A 26,605-nucleotide genomic window follows, 5' to 3' on the forward strand; every position below is an offset into this window, starting at 1 on the left:
AACCCTCCTGTGATAGTAATCATTCATTACTTCAGTCGATGCCAACCATTTAGACCATATCGGTTTCTGTGGCAATATTGATTATAACTGTTCGTCCCAAATGGAACGGAGGCAAATAACCATAAACTATGTGTGGCGTTACACGCAACAGTGACATTTTTAGTTACAACCAATTATGATGTTTCTTGGAATCAGCGCTTCTCTGGAAAACCTGTTTACCAATATGAGACAAAATCGATATTGCCTTAGAGACAATATCAACATAAACAAGTTACGTAACGAGGCTAACGATCCACTTCTAAACGATCGTCACGATCGGCTCAGACTGTTCGCTCGCTCGGACGTATCCAAGAAAGGTATGCATTTTATCTTACGACATTTAGCTTGGGTTCTTACATATAAATCTGGCGTTGTATTAGATCTAGAAAACTGCTATAACCTGATGTTTCTACGTGTTAAACAAGATAGTAGGTAGCTAACCTCTACCTTCATCAACAGTCCATGGCTGTCACTTGTCACGTAATGCTGATGGAAATTTGATAAATGTCTTTTTCTTGCCATTCGTAACAATATTGACTCGGAAATATGCTACAGTGCATACGAAAACATAAAGACATTGGTCTTTTCATCCTGAATATTTTTTTATTCAGTAAATGTTGTTTGCATAACGAAACGTTGTAACTTTATCCGTTTTATTGGAGTATATCACTGGATAGTTTATAAGCTCCATCATGCCCTGTCCGCTTGCCCATTGTTTTGGTAGTATGCAAATGTACATGGTGTCTTAACTACGAGACCCGTGAAGATCCGGGGTAGAACAGGTCTTCAGCAACCCATGCTTACCACAAAAGGCGACTATGCTTGTCGTAAGAGGCGACTAACGGGATCGGGTGGTCAGGCTCGCTGACTTGGTTGACATATGTCATCGGTTCTCAATTGCGCAGATCGATGCTCATGCTGTTGATCACTAGATTGTCTGGTCCAGACTCGATTATTTACAGACCGCCGCCCCTAGCTGGAATATTGCTGAATGCGGCGTAAAACTAAACTCACTCACTTAACTACGAAACATGAGTTGAAGGGGACCCCTGCCAAGGTGATCAGGTTCCCAGCAGTTGCGATATTCCATGTCCTTATTGTCTCGATGACATGCATGTAAATGTGGAGATCCGGTTAGAATTCGCCTTGCGTAACCCACGCTTGTCGTAAGCGTAAATGAGTGAGTTTTCAGCAATATTCCAGCAATATCACGGCGGTGGGCAACAGAAATGGGCTTCACCCATTGTATCCATTTGGGTAATCGAACCCGGGTGTTCGGCGTGACGAGCGAACTCTTTAACCACTAGACTACCCCACCGCCCGTATATAATGGGGGAAAGGAGCAAGAAGATTTCAGATGAAAATATATACGAGATATGAAATGACATAATAAAGAAAAAGGACAAATCAAAAAGTAGGTGTGCGCCAAGGTCATTTGTGCTGAGTTCTGGACAACCCTTTAAGTTCATTTCAATACTTTCCTCTGCTAAGCATAGTTCAGTTTGTTGGAAAGTTCATTCTAAAGAACAGCATTTTGGTAAATGTGGTCAAGGAATATGAATTGAAACAACGCTTACAGTGAGGTACATGTTATTAATTCAGTTCTAAGGACATCACTCTTTCAGGAACCAATGCCTTTAGTTTCCCCCCATCAGTAATTACCATACAGGTATGAGTTTTAGGAATTTTCATGTTTTTCTGAAACTCAGTTTCATGTTATTCAGATCTGTAAAAACTCAAATAAAAGAAAACCCTACAGAATGACCGTTCACCACCTGTGTCAAGACCTGGGTCCCTATTCACAAAGCGTTCGTAACGTTACGACCTGTCGTAACTATGTAGAATTACGAATGTTTAAGCGCTACAAACGCTTTGGTGGACCCAGACGCTGATTCACATGCCCGTGCAATGCCTCGCTGATCTTATTCAATTTTTAACATGCTCTTATATACTAGGCGTCATTAGTAAAGGGTAAAATTATATATATCACATGTAAAGAAGAAAGTCTCAGAAATAATAGAACTAAGAGTGTCATCATAATGTATAATATGTTGACACATCGTGTCATACAGACAAAAAGTTCAAACAGCACTAGCAAACATCAGTTGCTGGGACATCCACTGGTGCTGGGTGACGTGTATACACACCTGAACCAAGTTCATCCCAGGCATGGCCTAGCCTTGCAGCAAAGAGGGTCGACCATAAAATCCATGCATGATGAAGGCAGGCCAGTTGGATAGAATGACCTTTGATCTGTGGTGATCTTGACATCTGTGTGACCTACTTTGCCAGGGTGGGTTTTGATTAATTTCAGGTGATCAGGTACATGGGTGTCCGACGTTGCTCTTGGGACAATGACCTGAACTGTGTGACCGTGGGGAAAATAATGTTATGAATGTTGATGGATCTTTCTCAGGGGTATTTGTTCTAAATCAGGTGCATAGCAACAGGAATAGGATGACATCATGGAATATTGATAGATCAACTTGTTTAATCTGGTTTTGATTTTAACGATAAAACCTGAGGAATTCGCCTCTGACTCTCGCAGTTCGCCAGTCGTATGTTCTTGACTTTGATGGGATTGTGAAACAAGCTAACGTTGTCGGTGCTTGAGGGTAAATAAAAAGAATTGGGAGTGAGTTCAATCTCATTTCGAAATTGTTTTATGATTCAAATTCATTATATCATTTACATATTTATGGGTTTACTATGAGTTATTTGACCCGTTCAGTGTATACCTTTTAACTATAATGTATTTTAACATTCACAAAATGAAACATTTCAACTTAACATAAAAAATGCATATATTAAAGGGTATAATTGTCTTTTACTGAATACATGTAACACTATTGGATATCAAGTGGGTCAATATCAAGGTAGGTATACATTAACATGAACCTAAGAGTCAATAAAGTTTTCCCTTATTGTCAGTCATTATGTATGAGCTTTAACAGAATTACAAACACATAAACCGGACAATGCCACGTGAAAACAACTCATTCACATTAAATCTTAATGTACAAATAAGGCACAACAACACAAATCTGTAGACATTCTGCAAAATAATAAACAAGGAAGATGTACTGATTTAATGTAATATTTATTTATCAGCTCCATTTCAGTCAGTTGACATTAGGATAGGAGCACTCCCAAAGTGTACTTCTTTTGTGATTGTCTTATTATCCCTCTTCCCCCTCCTGTCCAGATACTTCACTCTCTGTAACAGATATCATGCCTTCCTCATCATCTTCAATCAAGTCTTCGCACCCTAGTACAGTTCTAAAATCATTCGTGTCTTGTACATGCTTCAGTATTTCTTTGGACCCCACTGCAAAAGATACAGATAAGCAATAAATTGTGCATACGTCTCTTTAAAAGTGCTCCATGTCAATTTCTTCAGTTTGTCTTCTGTCACTTCCTTGGTTAGACCTCTTTTCTTGTCAGAGGTCTGCTAACACCGAAACTCAAACTGGGACTGAATTGTCTTGGTTTGGAGGTCTGGTGGTGGTGGTGGTGCTCGTCTGTGTTAATTCCTCAGATGTCTGAGCACGGCATCCCTTCTCAAAAGGTCCGATTGCACATGGGACACGTTGTTGTTGACTGCGTGGCGGTGTGAGTCAAATGATGGCGAACCTGTCTTCTAGCTGCTTTTATCTTCCATTTCTCAAGGTTTAGATGCCTCTTTTATTGTCTTCTGCACCTGTTCAGAGGGTGATATTATGACAATTTTGGGTTGCTCACATGAAAGTTCTTTTTGGTTTTGAATCCCTTGACCATGATCGTATGCAGCCAATATAGCATCAATGGATATATACTTTCTATTCAGATGAATGTAAGGCGCCAGCAATCCTTGAGATTTCAAGTAGCATCCTACTTGTTATGACTGGTTTCCACTGGGGGGTATTCATGATGAAAACCAAAACGCGAGCAGGTTGAGGTGAAGTGTTACAGTCATTGGTCCACAGACAAATTCCCTCGTAGCCACCATCCCATCTGGTTTGCCCTCGTGGCCCTTTATGTAGTTATCCACAGACTTAATTGAGTGTCTGCTTTCACTGCTTCAATTTAACAGGACTGGCATCATTCCTAGGATGTTTGGGGTCATAATAATACGCTGGAGATACTCTTCCCACGGTAATGACTAACTACACCTGGGTTGTCAAGGCGGGTCTATTTATACAAAAACTACTAAGCCCATGCTTTATCTAATAACAATTGATTGAATAGCCTCATCTCTTAGCGCATTGACAAACTGTGGTTTCAAAACGAATGCAACAGGCAAAAAGACTCTTACAAATACCATCTGTAGTCCATAGGGGGTGAACTAATCTTCGTAACATCTATTTATAATACCATCGACGGCAAGAATCTGTTCTCTGTTCATTTCTAAAACTTTTGTTGAATCTTCTCAACGTCTTCAAACATTAACATGAACCTTAAAACCTTAAAGTTTCAAGCCATTTGCAATAATTCTAGAAAACAAGCTCTTACTCCTATCGTGGTTAGGATCTCAATGAGATTAGCATTTGAGCAAACCTGTATTTATACAGATTTATTACCAATAACAGATAGAGAATATACGGTATTTTACAATGAACAATACACTCTTAGTTATATGTAAATCCACATGACTCCCCCGGCGGGGCACCTCTTTCTGATGTATTCCCAACGAGTGTCAAATTCGGATCACTTTTCATGTTCGACCCAGAGATCATCATCTACTTCCTAGTTCTTTAGAACGAGACCACACTGGAAACACTTGCAAGCGTCCCCCTCTGATTAAGTACACAAATCCTGCCTGGGCCAATAGACTAGGACTCTGTTTCATCTGCACAGACCAAGACTGAAAGGAATTCAACCATTGTTGGAACCTTGTATGAGGTTTACTCAGAGGAAGGCTACTGTCCACTACTGATCCTATAACTCTGTCAGTGACTTGTCAGTAGAGTCAGGTGTCTCAAGACCTAATAATTTCATGGTGTCTGTCTCTCCACATTCCTCAAAATCTTTGCATATTATGACGTAAGCTTCTGGTCCCCGTCAAGGTAAGACAGACAGGAGTTCTCTGCCGCAGTCAAAGGAGGTTTGAGGTTTTTCGATAATTTCAGCTTTCATAAAGATAGAATGGACTCCAACCAACTGCACCAGCTTGTCGACCACATCTTCTAAATGTTGCATAGCTAACACTAGCCTTTCTTCCTCAGAATATCACAGTGAACTGCTTCCCTTTTCTATCTTCAAGATAAACAACCAACAGTGAGAGACGAGAGATTAAAGCTTGATGCCGTCTGTGAAATCAGAAATGAATTGATGGACAATCAAGGGCTTAGATTTAAAATCTAAAACCGGATTAAACCAGCTGATCTATCAATATTCCATGATCATTTTCTTCCCCTGGGAAAGTTGTGAACTATTGCATCCAAATCGTCAGTACTGATCCATCTTTTATAGCATAAGCAGTTCTGTGTTTTGGTTGATCATAATCTTGGTCATCCAGCCCACGTATATATGCATATTTGCCTTCATTCTGTCCATCTTCAGTGCTAAAACAACGTTCACTCGACCATTGGCACGGACTTCTTCACCCCATGTTTCTGGGCAATATCGATTGTTCCACAGCAAATCCTGAAAACTCTGAAAACAAATAAAACCATGTGTTACATAAATATGCCATTCATTAACAAAACACTGTTTGTATGCCTATTTCAATTTGCAGATATCTCTATTCTGAAAAGAAAAGAAAACATACAAACGAAAAGACAAAATAAGACCTGTTTTTTGGAACCACTGATTTCTTAAAATGTCAGGTGTAATGTAAAGGTCTTCTACATTCGAAATAGCGTAGGCGTCACCCCGGACGTGGACAGTCAACATAATACGTGAGGCAGGGTCGGAGAATAACCCATACTTTGGGGGTTTTCTCGGAGATTTCGATTAAATACTTTCTTTTTTGTCTTTTACCCTAGTCATGTCAGTTAGTACAATCACACAGTTCTAGGGGTCTCAACCTACCAGTTCAATCGATATAAATCTGTCAGCTGAAACTGATTTAAAAAATCGAACGTATTTATACTACCCATGTAGTTGATGACCTTAAATTACATCAAACCCACCCAGACAAATTAAAGTAGGTCACACAGTAGTTGTTAAGGTCAAGAAGGTCATTTTACCAAAGAGAAGCCCACAGCTGTCATGTTACCAAAGAGAAGCCCACAGCTGGCATGTTACCAAAGAGAAGCCCACAGCTGGCATGTTACCAAAGGGCAAAGGTCACAACTGTCATGTTACCAAAGAGAAGCCCACAGCTGTCATGTTACCAAAGGGCAAAGGTCATTCTACCCAACCGGCTTGCCTTCATCACATGCATAGCTTGCAGGAATGGTACTGCTATAGGAGACAAAATCTCGTCCCGATAATGCTGTCCGGTACCGTCGACCATGTGTGCTATGGACTACGTCCAGTAGAAATTGTCAGTGTCCAAACCATGGCTCACACTCTCTCACACACACACTCTCTCTCTCTCTCTCTCTCACACACACACACACACACACACACACACACACACACACACACACACACACACACACACACACACCTCTGATTGGTCTGCGATCCACCTGGGACAGAAATACCCTTTCTTTCTTTCTGAAACCTCACCTGGCGGCAATGTATACAAGTTTAATTTTACTTGATGTATTTTGTTTATTATCTTGTTTACAGATTGTTTAAATGTTTGCTTATTGTTTAACGGCGCACTCAGCAATATGGTTTTAAGCTCTTAATGCTTTTGTCTGGACAATATCATAAGCATCGATCGGTTGGGATCCATTGACACGCGATCACGTTAGTCGTCTCTTACGACGAGCATGGGTTGCTGAAGACCAATTCTGACGTGGATCCTCACGTTACAGATTGTTTAAAACAGGTGTAACAATAATGCATTCGTTATACGATTTATTTTGTCTCTATGATTTATTTTCAGTGTTAAAACGAGAAAGATGTCACGAAAGAGCAGAGATTTCATGTTGAACTTCGTATCAGATTTAATGAACCCGACTGTGGAGGAAGATACTTTGATTCGATCTTTAAGGCAGAACTTTGGGGAGAATAAAGAAAAGCCTAAGAACAAAGACAATCTAACCAGCTATAGATTTAATGATGTGGAGAAGAACAAGCATGATAAACGAATAGGTTCAGATTCCGGAGAGTCTGTGCTTCATATTGCCGTCAGCCGTCAGAGGAATAAAGTTGCCAAGAAAATATTTGAATGTGAACCAAGTTTAATCAACTGTGATAGAAAGGATGAGGACTATCGTGGACAGACGCCTTTCCACATTGCCATAGCCATGGCCAATCCTAAGACGGGTGCTGGGCAAGATCTGGTGGAAGCCATGACTAAAACACTCAAAGATAATTATATGCTCAAAGAGGCGATGGAATGTAGAGTTTCCGGAAAGAAATTCAGAGGTACTGTTATGTTAGGAGGGACACCTTTGTCCATTGCTGCTTTGGATAATAATGAAAATATTGTTGACCTTTTTCTTGAAAATGGCGCTGATCTAAAGGACTCGGACAGTTTTGGGAATACAGTTTTTCACTCGATGGTCCTATACGCATCTTTCTACCCAGAGAAGGAGCAAGATATTCTGAGGATGTTTGAAAAGTTGGCAAATCACAAGCAATCGAAGTGCAGAGAAAATGTCCAACGAGAAAATGCTCGAAAGATATCAGCACTCCATCTTGCTGCTGAGCTGGGTCTGGACAACGTGTTTAGTCACATCCTTGAACTGAAGGATGCATATAAGTTCTTCTCTAATCATGACGGCGTTTTTGATATCTACAAATGTGATATAACAGAGCTTGATAAGGCAACCTGGGATAGAGCCGTTCTACAGAAGTCACCTGACTACAGGAACACAGAACACAGAGCTGAGGGATTGCCTAAAGGCAGGCAGGACTGTTGGATAGTAAGCTATTGGAAGAATCGGAGACAAAATACCAACCAGAGTATTTTGGAAAACATTTGCAGTTTGGAGTCAACCACGGCATATGCGTTTCTGAACAACTACACAGTCCGAGAAGTTTTGTTCCTGAAGTGGAAGCAGTACTCGCTCGTCTACTACCTTTTCCTCGTTCTTCATCTGGCACTAATGAGCATCCTAACCTGGCATTTGGATCTCAAAGTTGACGCCATCATGTATCCAGACAAGGCACAGAAGCAAACCTTGGTGGGTTTTAGTATCTTCTCAATCGTCATAAGTCTCCTCTATATCATTTTTGAGTTACACAGGATGTTCATTTCTTGGCAACCCTTCCATCTAACAAAACTGCATCACAATGGAGTGTACCGATGCATTTTTGTGCTATTTGGTTTTGCATTACTGATAGACGCGTCGTGGAATGTTGGAACTGCTAAAAACAATTATTGTCTGGTAATAGCATTGATCCTTGGTTGGTGGTCAACAACCTTCTTCCTGCGTGGAATCAAGCCTTTGAGCTACATAACACTGATGTTACAAAAGGTCCTCTTTGGAGATATGGTGAAGTTTATACCAATCATTTGCATAATGATGATAGCATTCACAAGTGCAATGCGCAGTTCCATGGCCATGACTGCACCTGACTCATTCGGAAATTTCGCTATCAGTCTGATTACCATGTTTAAGCTAATGACTGGCCAGGCCGAGATAGAGGGACTTGAGGGAGCAGCAATACATGGATCTGTCCCCATATTTGTCTTGTCGGTGATAGTCATCCAGATATTCCTCCTCAACATCCTCATCGCAATTATGTCCACCACGTGTGAAAGCGTCGAGAATTCAAACAAGCTCTTGTGGCTTCAGAGATTGTCCATTGTCATATTCATAGAAGGGATACTACCAAAAAGGCTGAAGTCACCCATGGGGAAGGAGGATAAGACAGATTCTAGCAGTACCAGATATCTTCTCGAAATTGACCGCTTGAGAGACGGAGAATCCAATTACAACAAGACCTTTGAGCAGAATGGCAATGCAAATCTTACAGCAACACTGCGCAACCTCCTGAACCAATCCAAAGTAGGGGAGACAATAGCACGCTCCGACAACGGAGCGCCCCCTGTCCAGTATCTGGTCATTGATAACTATGGAAAGAGCAAATAAACAAATACATAAGAGGGGACAGTATTGTAAACATCGTTCCGAAAAGTCACTAGCAAAGTCAAAATCCGTATCTGTGGGGAAAACCTTGATATGGCTGAACACATGCTCTGTCGGATCGTCGTCAAAGTAGAAGTTCCCCCAGCGGTCGCGTACAATTATTTGACACTTGCACATTCCAAGTTGTGAGGGCGTTTGTAACAATTTGATTGATTCCGAATGTGGCGTTAATGTACATGGTTCTAGAAAACCATCTTTAAGAAATTAGAATCTCATTTTGCAAATTATTTGGGAAAACGCCATGATACATATGTTGTACTTTAGTATATCTTACTGCACTAGGTTAGTAACGATTCTTATTTAAATTACGTCTTATAGTGGTTTTCTTTAACTTAAAGTTGGAACCGAAAATTACCAATGTTTGTATATTTTTGAATGCCAGATATTAGGATTACAAACCATTACGTCATCAGTGTTAAATAATGTAGTTGTAAATAAAGTGTTTTTGTAATACTTTAGGTTTTATAACTACGTACTTCTGCAATGGGAAGAAGTGAGTTATGACAATTATCACAATTATTCCCTCCGCCGGAAGCAACAACAACAACAAAGAGGAGGTAACTCCCGAGCGAAAATACACAGCCTAAGTTCAAGGTATGAGAAAAACCACACCCAGCGCTTTAAATTTTGTGACCCATACAAACCAAAAGATAACTAATGTGACATGATTAACAAAACCAAATCCTCATAACGTTATCAATGAAGTGATTTCTAATGGTAGTTTGTGCCATGTAAAACAACTAGAAATATATTCTTATCATTATAAGGGGGTTGGGTGATTTCAAGAAACAGAAATATATCGTTATCACCAGAATATTTGTAATAGTAGTGTGTGTCGTGTAAACAAACAGAAATATATCGTTATCACCAGAATATTTGTAATAGTAGTGTGTGTCGTGTAAACAAACAGAAATATATCGTTATCACCAGAATATTTGTAATAGTAGTGTGTGTCGTGTAAACAAACAGAAATATATCATTATCACCAGAATATTTGTAATAGTAGTGTGTGTCGTGTAAACAAACAGAAATATATCGTTATCACCAGAATATTTGTAATAGTAGTGTGTGTCGTGTAAACAAACAGAAATATATCGTTATCACCAGAATATTTGTAATAGTAGTGTGTGTCGTGTAAACAAACAGAAATATATCGTTATCACCAGAATATTTTGTTATAGTAGTTTGTGGCATGTAAGCAAACATGAATGTATCCTTGTTACTGGGGGGATTCTAATAGTAGTTGGTGTCATGTAAAACATGTAGAAATATATCCTTGTTAATGGATTGATTTCTAAAAGTAGCTTGTGTCATGTACAATAACTAGAAATATATCCTTGTTAATGAATTGCTTTCTAAAAGTAGCTTGTGTCATGTACAATAACTAGAAATATATCCTTGTTAATGGATTGATTTCTAAAGTAGCTTGTGTCATGTACAATAACTAGAAATATATCCTTGTTAATGGATTGATTTCTAAAAGTAGCTTGTATCATGTACAATAACTAGAAATATATCCTTGTTAATGGATGATTTCTAAAAGTAGCTTGTGTCATGTACAATAACTAGAAATATATCCTTGTTAATGGATGATTTCTAAAAGTAGCTTGTGTCATGTACAATAACTAGATATATATCCTTGTTAATGGGTTCAATTTTAAAAGTAGCTTGTGTCATGAACAATAACTAGATATATGGATTGATCCTTGTTAATAGGTTAATTGATTGATTTCTAAAAGTAGCTTGTGTCATGTACAATAACTAGATATATATCCCATGTTAATGGGATTGATTTCTAAAAGTAGCTTGTGTCATGTACAATAACTAGAAATATATCCTTGTTAATGGATTGATTTCTAAAAGTAGCTTGTGTCATGTACAATAACTAGAAATATATCCTTGTTAATGGATTGATTTCTAAAAGTAGCTTGTGTCATGTACAATAACTAGAAATATATCCTTGTTAATGGATTGATTTCTAAAGTAGCTTGTGTCATGTACAATAACTAGAAATATATCCTTGTTAATGGATTGATTTCTAAAGTAGCTTGTGTCATGTACAATAACTAGTAATATATCCTTGTTAATGGGTTCAATTCTAAAAGTAGCTTGTGTCATGTACAATAACTAGATATATATCCTTGTTAATGGGTTCAATTCTAAAAGTAGCTTGTGTCCTGTACAATAACTAGAAATATATCCTTGTTAATTGATTAATTTCTAACAGTAGCCTGTGTCATGTACAATAACAAGAAATATATCCTTGTTAATGGATTGATTTCTAAAAGTAGGTTGTGTCATGTACAATAACTAGATATATATCCTTGTTAATGGGTTCAATTCTAAAAGTAGCTTGTGTCCTGTACAATAACTAGAAATATATCCTTGTTAATTGATTAATTTCTAACAGTAGCCTGTGTCATGTACAATAACAAGAAATATATCCTTGTTAATGGATTGATTTCTAAAAGTAGGTTGTGTCATGTACAATAACTAGAAATATATCCTTGTTAATTGATTAATTTCTAACAGTAGTCTGTGTCATGTACAATAACTAGAAATATATCCTTGTTAATGGATTGATTTCTAAAAGTAGCTTGTGTCATGTACAATAACTAGATACTAGTATATATCTTTATCATTGGTGTGATTCCTAATAATATTTGGTGTCACATGAAACATCTACAGTTATATCCTCATCACTGGAGTAATTTCTAATAGTAATAGGTATTTTATATAACTCTAGAAGTATACCCTCATCACTGAAGTGATTTCTATCAGTAATTGGTATCATGTAAACAACTAGAAATACATCTTTATGATAGTAGTTGGTGCCATATAACACATGCAGAAATATAACTCTTACAAAAAGAGGAACAAATATGATGTAAAGGTATCAAATAACACAACTTGGTTAAATCAACTAAATGAAATTTTTTAATCATGTTGGCACAATTTTACATCCCGTTTTTCACTTCTAACCTATTTGTTGAACTTAACTCATGATTAAAGCTTGGAATCTAGAAAATTACATTTTGGGGGGTTTTGCAGCCATTTTGGATTTAGCCTCGCTCTGAGTTTAAGCTTCCAAACCGACATGGCCATCATACACTTGTGATATGTGGTAACCATAACAACTTCAAAAACACAACTTTAAGTGTTTGGTCCCTCTGAATGGTACCGAATTGCCTGTCTCCTCGCCTTATTGGTGTCAACAGTGGTGTCATGTAAGCAACTAGAAATATATTCTTATGATCAGAGTGATTTCTAATAGTAGTTAGTGTCTTATGAAAACATGTAGAAATATACTTTTTCATTTGAGTGATTTTTAATAGTATTTCATATCATGTAAACTATCTGACCAGAGCAGTTGCTGCACAACCGCAATGCTACCAGCTGTTTGAGAAATGTGGAGTGCAAGTTGCCACTGGCCTTTTTGTTGTTGCTTATTTCTTAAGATTGCCTCATTAACTTTGCATACTCATTGGCTTTGCGTACTCATAACCTTTGCATGCTGTTGTGCTTGTGATGTCTTAGAAATAAATAATAGTCTCGTCATGTATTTGTCGTGAAATGTTGACGTTGTGATCGTAAAAATGTAGACTTTGTATTCAGCAATTTGCACCACGTGTAATGATATACGGTTCCAAATTTAGTATTATAAAGTTACTAGCTTTCCTGTAAGTACTCCTGTTATAAAACAATATTAGAAGGGGAAACATATGCATTACACCTTATAAATAGAAAGGATCTTGCCCGAATTATTGAAAGTGTCGTTGTTTCTCACACAGCTCATGGAAGAGGAATGAATGTCCCTTTCTGCTTGTTTGACCTTTTTGTGGGTCTATCCAAACCACGAAATTTTTGCCAGTTAATATCTTCACAACAAGATATTGAAAGTTGAACAATGTGTTATCTACCAATTTCAGCCGCACATCTACAGAAGCAGTTGCACACATGACCGGAAGTGTCGTTTCATTGAGTGTTATGGGTCATAGGGCCAGACACAATGAACAATAAGGAGAGTTCTATGGATATACACCTTCTTTAATATGATATGAGCGACGTTTCGGTGTAGCTACTAACACCGTTATCAAGCAAATGATGTACAATACTAGATGCAAGGTATATTTAAAGTTGAACAGTAAGGATTGATGTTTACACAATTAATGAGGTAGATGTACAAGGTGGTGGATGTTTACACAAGAGGCCAATAGTTACACAAACATAGTAAGCTATGGGGGATTAAGGGAGGAAGCCAGTGATATGACAGACAGGAGAATAATAGGATTAAGATTGCTTGGTGATGAGTTGGTTGTAGGCAGTGGGGATGTAATATCCTTGGTCTCTGTTCATGGTCGGTTGGAGTCTCTTGATGTGAATGGCTTCTAGCAGCTTTCTGATCTTGTAGTGGGTGTGATTGCTGGTGAGTACATTGATGCTGTTCCATAGGATGTTGTGGTCTGGGTGAGCTTGGGTGTGGTCAGAGATGGCGGATTTAGAGTCTTTCTTCTTCACAGAGGCTTGATGTTCTTTGATTCTTACAGGAAGGGGTCTTGAGGTTTCGCCGATGTACGAGTCTCCACAGTCACACTTTATGTGGTAAACTGTGCCTGAGGGGTCTTCTTTAGATGTGGGGGTTGGTCCAACCACCAGATCAGCCGACTCTTAAAACACCAAGTCAACATTGAGGTTGTGTTCCAGAGAGGTACTACTATACAGAACCTCCTAAAAGCCAATGGCAGACCAACCCCCACATCTAAAGAAGACCCCTCAGGCACAGTTTACCATCTTTCAATGAAAGAGTTTGATAAGGTAGATAGACATTGTCTATGGTTTAAACTGTTAAAACTTGGAATCAAAGGGAAATTCCTTTATGCTGTTTAATCTATGTACAATGACTCTAACGCTCGTGTACGTATAAACAACTGTTTCACTGATTTATTTAATTAAATTCCGGAGTTAGGCAGGGTTGTCTAATGTCACCGACTTTGTTTTCTATTTACATTAATTACCTAGCAGAAGAAATCAACGCTCTCAACTGTGGTGTAAACATTGACGGAGTTATGTTGAGTACACTACTGTACGCTGATGATATTGCTTTGATAGCAGGAGACGAGTTGTCCCTACAGCGGATGTTAGATTGCGTTGATAATTGGTGTAAACGTTGGCGTTTAACTATTCCTAAGAAGAAAACTAATGTCGTTCATTACCGACCCTGTTGTTTCAATAGATCACAAGTTGTATTCAAAATTGGCTATGTCACTATTGACTATACCAATGCATATAAATATCTGGGCGTTTGGTTGCAGGAAAACATTGATATGAACTTTACAGCTAAAGAAATCGCTAAATCTGCTAGTCGAGCACTTGGTGTTATCATGTGTAAATTCAGATTTTGTGGTGGTTTGGCTTATAATATCTTTAATACTTTATACAATAACCTTTTCCTGCCGATCTTATCCTATGGGTCAGCTATATGGGGCACAAAACAATTCAATTGTATAAATGCAGTACAAAACAAGGCCTGTAGATTCTTCCTGGGCGTTGGCAGTAAGACTCCAAATCTAGCGGTCCGGGAGAGATAGGTTGGACAACTCCATTTTCTAAACAAAAAATTTAAATTGTGCAGTTCTGGAGTAAGCTGTGTTCTACTGAGCAGTCGAGAATACCTAGTGCTGTATGCAGATGGTCCATACTTTTCCAAAATCCTGGAATAAAATTGTTGTAAATATTCTTAACAAATTGGATCTCCCCGTGGTTGACCTATATAATATGTCTAAAATGGACTTTTATTACGCCTCAGTGTGGATACGATCATTAGATTGTCAGGGCTGGAATAAAGAACTTTGGAACGACCGAGGGAAACCTAACGGGAATAAACTCCGTACTTACAGAAAGTTCAAAGATCACATATCCCCCAAGGGGGTACAAATACATAAATCACTAACTGGCATCGTTATGAATGAAACCCCGTCATTAAAACTACTCATTTCGACCTTTAATTGACTTAAATCGACCTTTTTGACAACAGTGCACAATTCTTATCCGCGAACGAAATTTCAACCAATCAGAGCGGCGCGTCTCTGTGACATCATATGAGGAAGAGCTTTGAGGGCCGATGCAGAATTCATCTACATTTTAGGGGGTAAATTATCTTGTTTATAGGCTTGTATAAACCTGAAATCGTGACAAGTGTTGTGGAAAATGAAAGCTATATGTTCTCACAATCTACTGTCATTTAATTTTGTCTCCTGCTTTGCCTAGTTTCCGAGTTACAACTTGTTTTCATAGACGATTCTGTCAAAATCGCTTGGTGTCGTTAGGCCCTATTTGTATAATGACTGATCTAAATTGATCCCATTTCTGTGTTTTTTTACCACGATATTTATTCATGTCATGTAAAAATCTGTTTGTATTCTCAAAACAGTGTCGGCCCATAAGTTTTCACATGTAATACATGACAGCAATTAATACTCCCTTGTTGTAACCCGTGTTAGGCGGTATAAACCTACACATATTATTTGTCATCATTCACTTGATGGTCAGTTAATGAATTTATAACAGGTATAATTAGTGGGAACACACTTAGATTACCCGACAAATGTTCCCATTTGGCATTTCTTGTGTCTGGAGTAAATATTCAACATTATAAACATCGATCAAAGGATTAACCGATAACACGCTGATTGATGAATTACTTTTATCTTACACAGCGGAATTGTCAAAAGGTAGTGTTTATGTATGTAGATTTACTAATCTATACTGAATACACTCTGTCGTGTCGGTGTCTGCGTAAAACAACGTCCTTCTTTCAAAGGATTAACCAGCAATACATGGATTGATTGCCCATTATTGGCAAACTAAATTACTGTTTTCTAAGAAAGGCGGACATTATGCAATTAGTTGCCAGGTGTGCTATCTTGGGTGACCAATAAGACTATACACCAATACCTGAAAAGATTTATAACTTTTTCGTATATTAAACTGTTAAAAGACACATCATTTGGAACAGTTTTGTGGATATTGATGGATACATTCCTAGAACAAGGTAAAGGTCTGATATTGTTCCTATAACTTTAATCTGTTTTAATTTTAATATTTGCATTTTGTTTTTATTCATTTGTCGTAGCATTCAACAGAATCATTGTTTTCGCCGTGAAGTGTAATGAGACAGACAACATACACTAGGGTGTGTGTGCGAATTATGATTCACATTGGCAAACTATAAAATGTCTAGATATTACAGTTCTGTTATAAATTCACTATAAGTATCAGCAGATCGCCTGCTTTTTATTTAGTTTCAAAATGCATACAAGTATGATAATAAACTAATTAGGATTATAAGACCAAATATAAAGACGCACATTGACTAGTATCTACATACTGGTGAGTGGACATTAACCATGTGAATGTAGTAAGAAATTTATCGCGCAGTATTGTGACTTCGACCCCCACCTCGCTTCCGTGGAAGAAATCGTTATGTTATAAGTTGTGTCATGCAAAATCCGTTTGGTTATGATTCCAATACATATTTAACTACGAGTAGAAAGTAGTTTTGATTTTCTAACTTGATGAAAACAAACTATAATCTCATTAATTCTAACAGACTTTACGATTTTCAAAAAATGGCGGCGCCCTGTCGGGAACATCCGCCAGTGTGAGGATAAATGCTATTTAGGTTTGTTTTCACCGAGTTACAAAATCAAAACTACTTCTACTGGTAGTAAAATATGTATTTTATTGATGGCCAATAGGATTTTGCATGACATAGCGTGTAACATAACAATTTCTCTCCTGGCAGCGAGGTGGGTGTCAATATAATACTACTTACAATATTATTGTTACTTTGACCACAACCTCACTTCCGAGGAAGAAATCGTTATGTTACAAGTTGTGTCATGGAAAATCTTTATGGTCATCAATCATATACATATTTTACTACAACTAGTAAGTAGTTTTGATTCTTTAACTTCCGTGAAGCGATCTGAACACAAGTAACATATGGTTTCAGGCTTCCACAACGCTCGCTTCGCACTCATAAACATAACCCATTTAGCACGAACAGCGGGGTCCTGTGGAAATCTGTGCATGGTGACACCATCGCCCGACCCCTAGGAGCAATTGACGACAAAGCAACGATTCGGCCTGTCGTCGTTGATGTCGAGAAATCATCAAAATGATGAGCGTGCTACACACTTTCTATACAACTAACTGAAAATCGTTCCTCATATGACGTCACTGCAGTGCTCTGGCGACAGAGTTACGTAATCTGTCTGTGGTTTCGTTGGCGGGCGAGAGGGAAGCAGGCGACTTTTTGGCCACTTTTAATCGCTCGGTATTAATTAACCACAAGTTTTTAAAGAATAAATTGGGTGTTCCGCATAAGACTAACCACAAATCTTTCATATGTAATGGTTAAAAGAGTAACAAAAAACAAAGTTTATTGGTTCTTTAAGAAACTATTAACAGCTGAACCATATGTCACTGAACTTCTGCCTAGATCTCATCGCAGTACATTTCGCAAGTTACGATGTGGCACCTTACCTCTTGAAATAGAGGTCGGTAGATTTACACGCCCTAAAACACCTTTAGACGATAGAATTTGTAAATGCTGTGATGGCAATACGATTGAGGACAAAGTTCACGTTTTGGTCAGCTGCCCACTATATTCGGATTTACGATATGATTTGTGGGAAAATGTACTAAATATTAACCCTTCTTTTCTCTCTTGCCACCTTCCGACCAGGCCAAATATATGCTAGGTAATGTTAAATTAATAAAACCCTTAGCTGCATTAGTTACTAAAATGTAAACGTAAACGTAGTCATGTAATTAAATATACCACACTCTACTGTTGCTTAGAGAATTGTGAGATGCTATTCTTTTTTAGGTAGAATGTAGTGGCTTGTGTCTCACAGGCCAGATGTTATATTAAGAGTCTTATGGTGCAACATGTTAAACACAAATTATAACACTCTTTCTTCTTGGTAACCATTTGTAAACGCAGTTTGTAGTCATGTAATTAAATATATATACCACACTCCAATGTTGCTTACAAAGCTGTGATATTTTATTTACTACTATCTGTTTTAGATATAATATACATGTACCGGTAGTGCCTTGTGTCTCATAGGCCATATGGCCGGATGTTATATTTTACTGAATGTTTTAAAGTTTATGTATGTTTTATATATAACATGTGACACCAAAAAATTTTTTGTCTTCTTCTTCTTCTTCTATTAAAGTGAGATTCATTGATATGGTTTTAACTAGATTTTCTGAGAAGCTATTAATAAAAAAACAACAGTATTTATTGCAAAATTTAGCCAAATAATTTCGTCACAATAACGAATGCATGTGTAGAGATTGTGTACAACATTATGCATAAATGTAAACCTATTCATGTGTCATGGAGCGGCATTAATAGAAACCATTTAGGCAGTCCCGGGCTGATCACAATGACATTGATACATGACTTGTTTTAATGAGAGTCATATCAAAGGCCCAATGTCATACCACGTTTTTCAAAAAATACATAATGCATTTCTCTCAATAATTCTAACTATCAACCCTCAGGGAGGCTGCCGTATAATTTATTCCAAAAAATGTTACGTATTTAGATTACAGTATTAAATGAAAAAGTTCTAATGAATTAATGCAATGTTGATCGCTCTTTACGAATATCCTACGCGCAACTTGTGATTGAAACCAGTTTGGCAGAGACCGACAACACCGCATGCGACATTTTCAATGTACGGAGCAATCGTTTACATTCCATATATGGCAAGTGTTATCTGTTTGGAAGCTGTTCGCCTTGAAGTTTCAATTATCGATTTCAGGCAAGTCGTAAGGGATAAAAACTCTTTTATTGCATCAGTAGGAAGCTAAAGTGGGTGCATATGCCCCAATATATAAAATATAGGCCAAACTATTGTCGAAATTGTCTGTCATTGTGCCTTTAATGAGGAACAAACTGTAAAGGAAGAGTTGGGTCATAACCAGTGCGTTTCCTTCATTTAAGAGTAAGGGCGATTATTGCGAAACTGGTTTTGGTTTCTGAAACTGGTTATAATAAACCTGTTATAAACGTGTATCTAGTTTCGGATACATGGTGTCACAGTGAAACTAGTTTCTTGTTTTATAAACCATCCGGTTTCAAACTGGACACAAAACAAATGTCTCCGCTACTATATATGTGGAACGAATTGAATGACAGCGTTGCCGTTTTATCAGGGAATTAACAAATAACAAAGAGATGAGATGCTTTTGGAGTTAAATATTTGCGTATATGTAATTATACTGTTACAAGTAATTATATGTATACAAATTACATAAAATAGTCATGTTCAATAGACTTGGTTTTAAAAGTATATATTCCTAGTTTTCAGAAAATGCTGCTCTATTTTGCTACCAAGATCTGCTGAACTTCGTTTCTGCCCTGTTTATTTGTTGTGAGAGAACGTGAAACCGAAACTGCGAAACCTGCCTCTAAGATGCTTTCCAAGTTTCAGAACCCAGTTTTAGGTTTCGACATAATCTAGTTCATAGTTTTCCAGAAAGTAAAACCAGTTTAGCATAATCGAATAGGTCCTCACTCTAGAGGGATCGCTATTTAATGCCCAGACTGCAAAGTACACATACCGATGATAAAGGTAATATAATCACGATGGAGCTAACCATAGACAAATGTAAAATAGCAATAACAAACCCAGCTCTCCTGGCACTCCTGTGGTTGGAGTTATAGTTGGTCTGGCTGTTTCTCGCCTCTCTGGCGATAATGTAAGTATACAGTAATGCTGCAAATGTCACGTTGTCATCATCTTCAACTCCTCCTTCCTTAATGGTTGTGGGTTGTAGTGTTCACCCTGTAGAAGTTCAAGAAGCAATGAAGTCCATGGTCAGTCGGGCTGTATATATAACCGTCGGGGTCCAATTGTAGCTCAAATCGTGATCATCCTCGATCGTGATCGCGAACGACATCGTGACAACATTCGTATCCTATCGCAACAGAGCGCATCGGTTCGTGATGAATGTATCGGTACGTACCTGCACGGAACAGATCGTCCAAAATCGGGGACCCGGATCGTGATGTTCGTGTCAGATCGCGACCCAATCATGGAATCGATCGGACAATACTATCAGAACGTATGTGATCGTATCTGAACGGGAGACCAGATCGTGATAGATCGTGTCACCTTAAGTTGACCAATCGTGACAATATCGCAGCCAAGCGCAACAAATCGTATCAGAACGTATCGACTCGCATCACCTCGTATCCAAACCTGAAATTTCAGGGAAGTTCCACGATTAGCTACGAATGGCCAGTCGTGGCGTTCTAATATGTGTTCTAATATGTGCCAAGCATGTTCAACAATTACTAGTATTGCTCATGCAAGATAATACATAAGAACAATGTCCACATGTACACACTTCTGTAGCGTATGTTTTTATTGAATATGACTGTCTGCAAATATGTCGGCCAAATGAATTTTGTTAATAACGATAAAGCCTGTGATAATAATGTTCCCCAACAGCAATAATGATCCAGCCTGAAAAAAACACCTTGGCTTGATATTCAGAGTGACAATAATGATCTTTACACAACCGGGTAGGTGGCGGGTATTTTAATGCATGTATGGTTTGGTGCACGTTGGTGCATGTGTTGTTTCACTGCATCATACCCGCGAAGATCCGGGTTAGAATTGATCTTCAAAAACCCCTGCTTGTCGTAAGAGGCGACTAACGGGATCGGGTGGTCAAGATCGCTGGCTTGGTTTACATGTCATCGTATCCCAATTGCGCAGAACGATGCTCACGATGTTGATCACCTGATTGTCTGGTCCAGACTCGATTATTTACAGACCGCTGTCATACAGCTGGCATATTGCTGACTGCTGAGTTAAACCAACCAACAAATGTCTTCACGAGCCTCAACTAGTATCCCACCAACTTAGTCAAGAGGACCATCCCCACCACCCTCCATGACAAACCCAAACTGACCAAGCCTGAATCTGCCCCATCAGAATCACCATACCCTACATCGGCAAGACCTCCCATCAAATCACTCCCACTAAAGCACTAAGGAGGCATCGACACCATTTGCACTGGCTCTCCAACCCTCGGGACCACCCTCCAAGCCAATGGCCGTAACCTACCCTCCATAAAGCAGTGATCTACAAGATTAATTGTGAATGTGGTGACTCCTGTATAGGTGAAACCTCCCGTCCCGCTGATATCCGCATTATCAAATATGAAATCCTATCAACCAGGAATCAGGTCTTCACAAAAAGAAAACTCTTGGAAGACATCGAAATCCGCCGCCACAAACCTTTGATCAACAGAGACCAAGGATACTACATACCATCGGCCTATGAAGATTTAATCAAACTATAGACTCTATAAAAGCACCCAATCAGCTTGTTATTACAACTTAACCACCCTTTTTATTCACCAGTCTCATTTGTTGTTCTTAGTCTCCCACTGGCCTCTCATAATTATGTTCTAGTTGTTATTCAATTACATGTTGTTGTTAATGTCAATCCGCTGTTGTCAAAACATACTGTGCATATATACTTCTCATCATCTGGTTGTATTCACTTCTAGCTTGATAACGATGTAAGAATCTACTTCGAAAGGTCGCTCTATGCAATAAATGAGAAGTTGTCATCCATAAAGTTGTATGTTTCATTTTCAACCAACAAGCAAACAGGCAAACAAACCCGTACTGTTAACCAGTTGATTAGTGTGTCTCTTGTTTCTGACCTTTTCCTCCATAATTCGAGAAGAACATGTGACAATTTTCCCGTAGTAAGGAAGCATTAAGAAGGTATAACGGAAATAAGGCCGACTTATGTAGCAGAAAACTTCATTCGAGCGAGAGAAATATACATCAACACCAGAGATTAATTTCAATTTCAGTACATGTGTACTTCTCACCTCCTTTCACACAGTTCGCGTAAAGTGAGTGAGTGAGTTTGGTTTTACGCCGCCTTTAGCAATATTCCAGAAACATCATGGCGAGGGACACCAGAAATGAGCTTCACACATTGTACCCAAGTGGGGAATCGAACCCGGGTCTTCGGCGTGACGAAAACCAACGCTTTACCCACTAGGGGGATGGCCTAAAAGTCGGGCAAAGAAACGTCGGGCCGGGCCGGGCCGGGCCGGGCCACCGGCTAATACTAAAATGGATTGTAGAATATTAAAACGAAATCTGCACATTTTGGTAGATACACTTCTTGCCTTCACAAATGCATAGTTTGATTGAAAATGTTTGGTTAACGATGAAAACAACCTACAACAAGAATGACTACCTACCGAGATTCCCGTAGAAAAACACCGTCTTGTTGTTATGTGTTTTCCTTGATATGTCTATGAGGGAAGGTTGCTTACTTCTCTTAGCGTGTGACATCCGGGGGTCCTGGGCAGGAAGTGACAGTGTTTTGACTGCTTTTCGTTCCTTAATTAAGATATTGGGGTTCCCTAATTAACCTTTATTGTCTCATGCTGAATCAGCACAGGATGTTTATGTTAAAGAGAAGTGGATATTGGCGAGTGTCAATGGGCAAATATGACATGATTATATATATTGAAAGGAATATTTTAAGTCACAACCTTTGTAATATGTTATAAAGGATCAAACAAAGTATGCATTCACAAACGCAAAAATTCTTATGTGTTTTCATTGTAAACAATACCAGCCCAAATCAGATAGCCAGCGCGTATGCATATGCTTATATTTACTATAACACATGAAACACAACATGGTATTATATCTACCTAAATACCGCTTCATAAAGTAAAGTAAAAGTGAAGCCCTTTTCTCTCTCCATTCCCAACGATTGTAGGAAAAAAAGTCCTCGGAAAACAAAACCCTCAATCAAAAGTGTTTAGTCATTTTTCGGCCCGACTTGGCCCGGGCTCTCAAAAACAACTTAAACCCCACACATGTATCCTGATTTGTGTCTAAATCCATAGATTAGTATTATATCTACCTTAATATCTCTGTGAAGTTACAAAATGTCACATGTAAAGATAACTGGTTCGTTAAAGTGAAGCCCTTTTCTCTCTCCATTCTAACATAGCCTCAATCAAAAGTGTTAAGTCTCTGTTCGACCCGACTTGGCCCGTGCTGTCAAAAACAACCTAAACCTCACACATGTATCTTGAAATGTGTTTATATCCATAGATTACTATTAATACGGCACAATTTAATTCTGGACTCACAAAAGTCCAGAAACTCTCCGCACTGTGGACACTTTCTGACAAGGGATTCGACAAAATTAAACATGCAGTTGTTATGAATATATGCAAAGGATGAAAAAATGAATTTTTTTTTTTCGAAAACTCAAAATTTAAACTCGCTCGCCAATATCTAACAGTGGCCCATGGGCCTGCCCGTGGGCTAGAATGTTTAAATTCGCTCAGAATTCATGCTTTGGAGGTTGTAAATGAATGAGTGTATGTTTCTAAGCATCATGACACAAATTTCAACTCATTTTAACTTAATTCGGCTAATTTAGAGCGATATTAAAAAATCTCGCCCATGGGAGAGAAACATTTTGGCCCATGGCCTCATGTTTGTTTACTTTGTTAAACATGTGTGAGTGATTAACCCCAAACAGAATTCCAATTGGTCAGCTCAACACCTTATAAAACAGTCAATTCGAGATATCCTTAGAATGTGCGATATTTGGCTGCGCGTTATGCGCAGTCAGTTTTTTTCAACAAAATACCCTCACGAGCACCTGTACATCTCACACCTAGCCCAGTGTGATACAACATTAATTAAGATAATTTAACAATGATGTTTAGCAGTACAAACATGATCTTATTCAGCACACTAAGCCATATATGTACAACAGCGCCTTGTTTGCATCCATACAAAAGAATACAAACGGCTGTGGGTTGTGATGCTGATACATTTTTTCTGGATCTACGTGTTAAAAAGCCTGAAAGAACATAAGGAACTATATTAAATGGAATCACATAAACATGTACATGCTCGAATCACTCGTTAAGCCTATTAAATACACCTGGTTAAATACATCTGATATGTCACAAGTTATAATGTTACATAATATTAATACAAATATACAACGATCATACAGACATACTGTAGGTACCTTTAGGAAATTCTAATAGTAAATACACTTCTGGTATACATATAGGGTTTTTTCTGGTCAGGTGTTACATACCTGACATAAATATGTATGAAGAGAACAATATATATATACAAGTGATATGATATAAAATAAGATACAATTGCATTCGCCACACTAATCAAACATGGAATCATATATAATATTTATATATATATATATATATATATATATATATATATGTATATATGTGTGTGTGTGTGTGTGTTTATCAATCACACATACCAAACATATACGCATGCATTCATACTGACTAGACATTACCTAAACGTTGCCATATATTTAGTTGATATGTTTAGAATTGCGTTCAATACATTAACTCACAATAACACAGTGATCTGATAGTTCATCTTCAAATATACACATTTATAAGATACATTATATTTCAAGTAAACCAAGTCTGACTTACACAAAAAATTATATTTCTTATTGTAGTAAACAAGAAACCATCCATATATTTATACAATATGAACCTACCTAAAATCTTATAAAGATCCCCTGGTTGTAAATGTAACCTTCCTTACGAAGTACAGGACAGCATGTGAGTTTAAAATCTTCACACTGTAGTTTAAATGGCCAGCTTGGCCTATCAGTGAAACAACAGAACTGACTGAATGCTGGGGCAAGGAGTGTTGTAAGCATGTAGTGTGACAACTAGTGGAGTTTAGACTGAGAGTTACTAGGCTTACTATGCAGAGCTATGGCATGAGAATAAAATGAAGTATAAAACATAACTAAGATTTCATCATTTTACCATATAAAACTTACCTAATATTCTTACAGATGTTAGAATAAGTAATTAAATGGAAACAATGCCATCTACCTCAATACTTAATATAATCTTCCAAACTTCAATTAAAACTATGTACATATATATATATATATTTGATTCTGCCACATATGTATAAGAATATTTTAAGCTATATAATTAATATGGCTGTAACTATCGATAGATTGCAATTGTTGAGTCTCCGATAGCATTTAATCGATGGTAGAAATGAAAAACTCTCGATGCATCGTTAGTATGTGTGACTATCGATAGTTTAGTGATGGTTATTTATTCTTACTAAATATTTGTGTTGTTTTGATTTTTTTAATTGTTTAGGTGCAGACTTGCAGTTTCATTGAGTTTCCTCGATCTTGGTTTTAGGTTTCTTGTCAGTTATTCATAGGGTAAGCAGAGGAAGCCCAACAGCCCGTCGTATCCACCTCTGTACCTCTGGGAGTAACTCAATTAGTTACATGAGAAATCTATAATCCTGTTTTGATCAAAGTGAACATTATGGACACAAACTGTGAGAAGCCGTCAATAAACATAAGTATTCTGATCAAAGTATTTCTGCACAAAAAGTAACAAACTCATAATTAGTGTTAAAATATACCACTAACCACTAATATGAAAACATCATGCTTGTCAATGGGATAGGTCTATTACGTCAGTGGGTAAGACGAGGTTGTACTCACAGTCACGCCTGAATGATCCAAAGTTGCATTATAATTGGCGTGTCTGACAAATGGGATGTCTAACTTATGAGAGCAAAAGGATACATGGAATAAATTTGCAAGTGTTTAAAGCAGCAAACGGGCAATTGGAGACCCCCTTCTTCATCTCGGTTAAATGTGTGTTTAACAATAATAAATCCTAAATTAAAAAAACAACTTTCTTATATATACAGGATGTACATGAGGACTGCAACAGTCACAATGCATTGACATGAGAGTGACGATGAGAGTTATCGGAGTAGGTTTATATGTTGAGGGACAATATCTTCTTATAAGTTTTCATCCCACTAATATATGATAACATACATGATAACAGCACTCCATGTCCAGCTCGTTACACACCACAATAAAAATACAATTATTATAATAGACTCACTCAGCGGGCCCTAGCCGTTAAAAACAACAAAATAACCAGTCCAAACAAATGAATGAAATACTAAAAAGCACCAAAAATCTGCACACCTCAGGTAAAAAGGTAGAGTGGAAAAGTGGCAGAACCGGTAAAATAGTGCCAAGATTCAAACTCTAAACTAAAAAGCTACTAAATACTCTACACGATAAATCAGAATGGTCTCAGTGTTAGCATATTGTGCCATATTGTGTGTACTTTGTATGTTTATTTATGTGGAATTACCTCATTTTTTCTATTTAAATATGGGTTTGGGGGACGTGGGGGTACTCCCTAAAACCTCTAGCGAAGAA

General features: G+C 37.9%; 1 protein-coding gene and 1 long non-coding RNA gene across 2 annotated transcripts; both read left to right on the top strand.

The window, feature by feature from the left end:
* Positions 1–221: 221 nt before the first annotated feature.
* LOC124260461 (transient receptor potential cation channel subfamily V member 6-like) lies at positions 222–9,275 on the top strand. Its single transcript, XM_046694787.1, has 2 exons — positions 222–356; positions 7,022–9,275. Exon 2 carries the CDS (start codon positions 7,038–7,040, stop codon positions 9,177–9,179), a length of 2,142 nt encoding a protein of 713 aa, XP_046550743.1. The 5' UTR covers positions 222–356; positions 7,022–7,037; the 3' UTR covers positions 9,180–9,275.
* A 1,753-nt stretch (positions 9,276–11,028) lies between these two features.
* On the top strand, positions 11,029–12,794 carry LOC124260462. Its single transcript, XR_006894086.1, has 2 exons — positions 11,029–11,710; positions 11,833–12,794. It is a non-coding gene; the product is annotated as an uncharacterized LOC124260462 (long non-coding RNA).
* Positions 12,795–26,605: the final 13,811 nt, after the last annotated feature.

This window comes from Haliotis rubra, unplaced genomic scaffold (genome assembly GCF_003918875.1).
Source record: "Haliotis rubra isolate DU_JTF1 unplaced genomic scaffold, ASM391887v1 Scf764, whole genome shotgun sequence".
Lineage (NCBI taxonomy): Eukaryota > Metazoa > Mollusca > Gastropoda > Lepetellida > Haliotidae > Haliotis > Haliotis rubra.

Excerpts from the sequence above, each read along its gene's own strand:
- LOC124260461 (XM_046694787.1), top strand. The coding sequence starts at position 7,038 with ATGTCACGAAAGAGCAGAGATTTCATGTTGAACTTCGTATCAGATTTA.